Here is a 2519-nt window from a genome sequence, read left to right as displayed (position 1 = left end):
CTGCATATTCATCTGGAATATCAGGATTAACTATGACATCTCTTTTTCTGTGAATAGCGTTCTTCTTCATTATTATTGGGCATGCTCTTTCTTCGGATTCTCTTCTAACTAACTGTGCCACAGGTTTTTTCTTTCCTCGAATTTTTCGTTTAATTTTACCAAGCTTGTTTTCAAAGGGGAATGCGGAAATCTCGGACAGAGACAATTTCGTGAACTCCACGTCATCTGCTACGTGAATTAAGTTATGGTTGTTTATAACTTGTGAATATGGACCGTAAAATGACGGAAGAAGCTCAACGAATTTTCTTAACAATTCTTTGGCATAATTGGTATGTTTTAAGCATAAATCTGGGTTACAAAGAATTCTACATGCAACTACAAGGAGAAGAAAGTGTCGAAACATATTTTTAGATAGAACATTACGTAACGCCAGGGCCCCACAGTAATGTAAAAAAAAAAAAAAAAACGATACTGCGTTGCTTTCCAATGATTCAATTCGTCTAAATCCAGTGTTTTTCTTTGAAACTCTTTAGGTACATATCTCAACAATATTTTTAAATTGGAATTTAATAGTTTTACATCGCGAGTATGAAGTTTGCATTTGCGATTGATTTTCTTATTTATTCCAAGCAATTGTTCCAAAATCCACTTCATATTTCCCAAATAAAATAAATGCATAGAATCCAAAAATACTGATCTGACAGGGTCGAAATGTGTTATATCCAGCAATGGGGATCTGCTTTCTAAATGATGCTCCTTTTGTCGCTCTCTTCTGAAGGAATCGTCAGTCCGCTGTTTAGAATTCATGCTAGGATAAACTCTTCTCTTATGTTTGGTTATGCCTCTTGTTTCACATCGCTCACAAGCATAAAAGCCACCATGGCCTTTACACTTTTTAATAAACGATCTTGCGGGTGTATCGCAAAAAAATCCAATAATTTCTACCTTGAATTCTCTTTGGCCAATAGTTGCAACATTTTGAACTAAATAGCTTGCTTCAGTGACAAAATTCTGTAAAAATTCATCTACACTTTGTGGCTTCAAATTTCCGCTACATGCAGCAACAATAAATGGTTGACACTCGTATTGATTGTGTAGAACAAGCCCCGAGTTAATCCAAAATTGTTCGCTTGAACCGTGATATAATGGGAGGCCATCAATATTAAATAATAAGCTAATAGTGCTCTCCGTGTATTCATCAGTGATTATCGCTTTTAATCCTTCTTGTATGCCAAAATATACATAAAAACCATTTGTGTTCTTAAAACATTTCATACTTTTCACATTTGGATTAGATTTTGTTTGCAATAAGGTAGCTGCTGATTTGGGCAAATTCGGTAGATTTTCATCTCGTAAATGCACTAGCAGCACTTCTATTGCCTCAACTGTTAGACTGTTTCTAAATCTTACACACCAGTTTTGTAATTTTTCTGGAAAAGAAACTACTGTCACAGTTGAGTCATCATTACCATTTTCTTGAGAGCTTTCTTCTGAAGTCCATGACTGCTGAGAAGATAAAGAAGATGGAGAAGATTGGGAATTTGACGAGCTAAAATCTGGCGCTCTATTAGTCAGGTCAAAAGATGAGTCTTCGTCATCGCTAACATAAGAATTTGAATCGTCGAATCGACATTGCTTAGCATCTGATGCATTACTTGATAATATAATTTCTTTAGCTGATCGTTTCAAGTCACGGCATTTTTTTACTCGATAATATGCAGTACTCATTTTAAAAATTTTTCTGAAAAAATTGCAGTAGAATACAGAAATACAAATTTATTAAAAAACGACACTACGTAACATAAATTTGCTCTTATAATTTTAATAATTTTAATAAATATTCATTGTTAGTGCACAAATGTACAAATTCAATTATTATGCAATGAATACCGAATCTGATCAATACGCACACGCAAGCACTGCACACGCACACGCAAGTTCACACACACACTCACACACACACACTCTCTCTCTCTCTCTCTCTCTCTCTCTCTCTCTCTCTCTCGCTCGCTCGCTCGCTCTCTCAATCACACCTTTGATATCTATTAATAATTCTTAGAATAAATTATAAGAACTCACTCAATATGTGTGTCGCAATGATCAGAAACAAAATATGTACGAAGAATCCACTTCCTCGTGTCTTCCTTCCCGTTCAATTTCCAGTACGCAAGGTAGGTATTTTTGATCGGCTCCGAGACTTCTTTCTTCTGTAAAAGAAACTATAATTATGTAGAAAAAACTTTGCGATCCTTCGCGGTCCGCACAAGAGACGAATACTTCAACGTGTACCGCCTTCTTCTTAATAATTTTAATAAATATTCATTGTTCAAATACCGAATCTGATCAATACGCACACGCGCGCACATGCACACGCACACGCAAGTACACACGCACGCACGCACGCACGCATGCACACACCTTAAGCCTGGTCTACCTGGTCGCAGTTCGGAAAACGCAAGACACACGCACCGTCTACATGTCAATCTAACCTCTCTGTGTATAGAGGTTAGATTGATATG

The 2519-nt window shown here is 36.5% G+C and overlaps 1 protein-coding gene across 1 annotated transcript; it reads right to left on the bottom strand.

Annotated features, from left to right (window-relative positions):
• Positions 1–945: 945 nt before the first annotated feature.
• LOC112452639 lies at positions 946–2202 on the bottom strand (the record flags this gene model as incomplete). Its single annotated transcript, XM_025012958.1, has 2 exons — positions 2080–2202; positions 946–1741 (listed from the first exon to the last, which is right to left on the bottom strand). A coding segment is annotated over exon 2 (783 nt), but the record flags the coding sequence as incomplete, so codon positions are not given.
• Between the last annotated feature and the right edge of the window lie 317 nt (positions 2203–2519).

The sequence above is a fragment of the Temnothorax curvispinosus genome, unplaced genomic scaffold, assembly GCF_003070985.1.
Source record: "Temnothorax curvispinosus isolate PA1 unplaced genomic scaffold, ASM307098v1 QBEX01003550.1, whole genome shotgun sequence".
Lineage (NCBI taxonomy): Eukaryota > Metazoa > Arthropoda > Insecta > Hymenoptera > Formicidae > Temnothorax > Temnothorax curvispinosus.
This window is presented reverse-complemented; position numbering and strand designations above follow the sequence as displayed.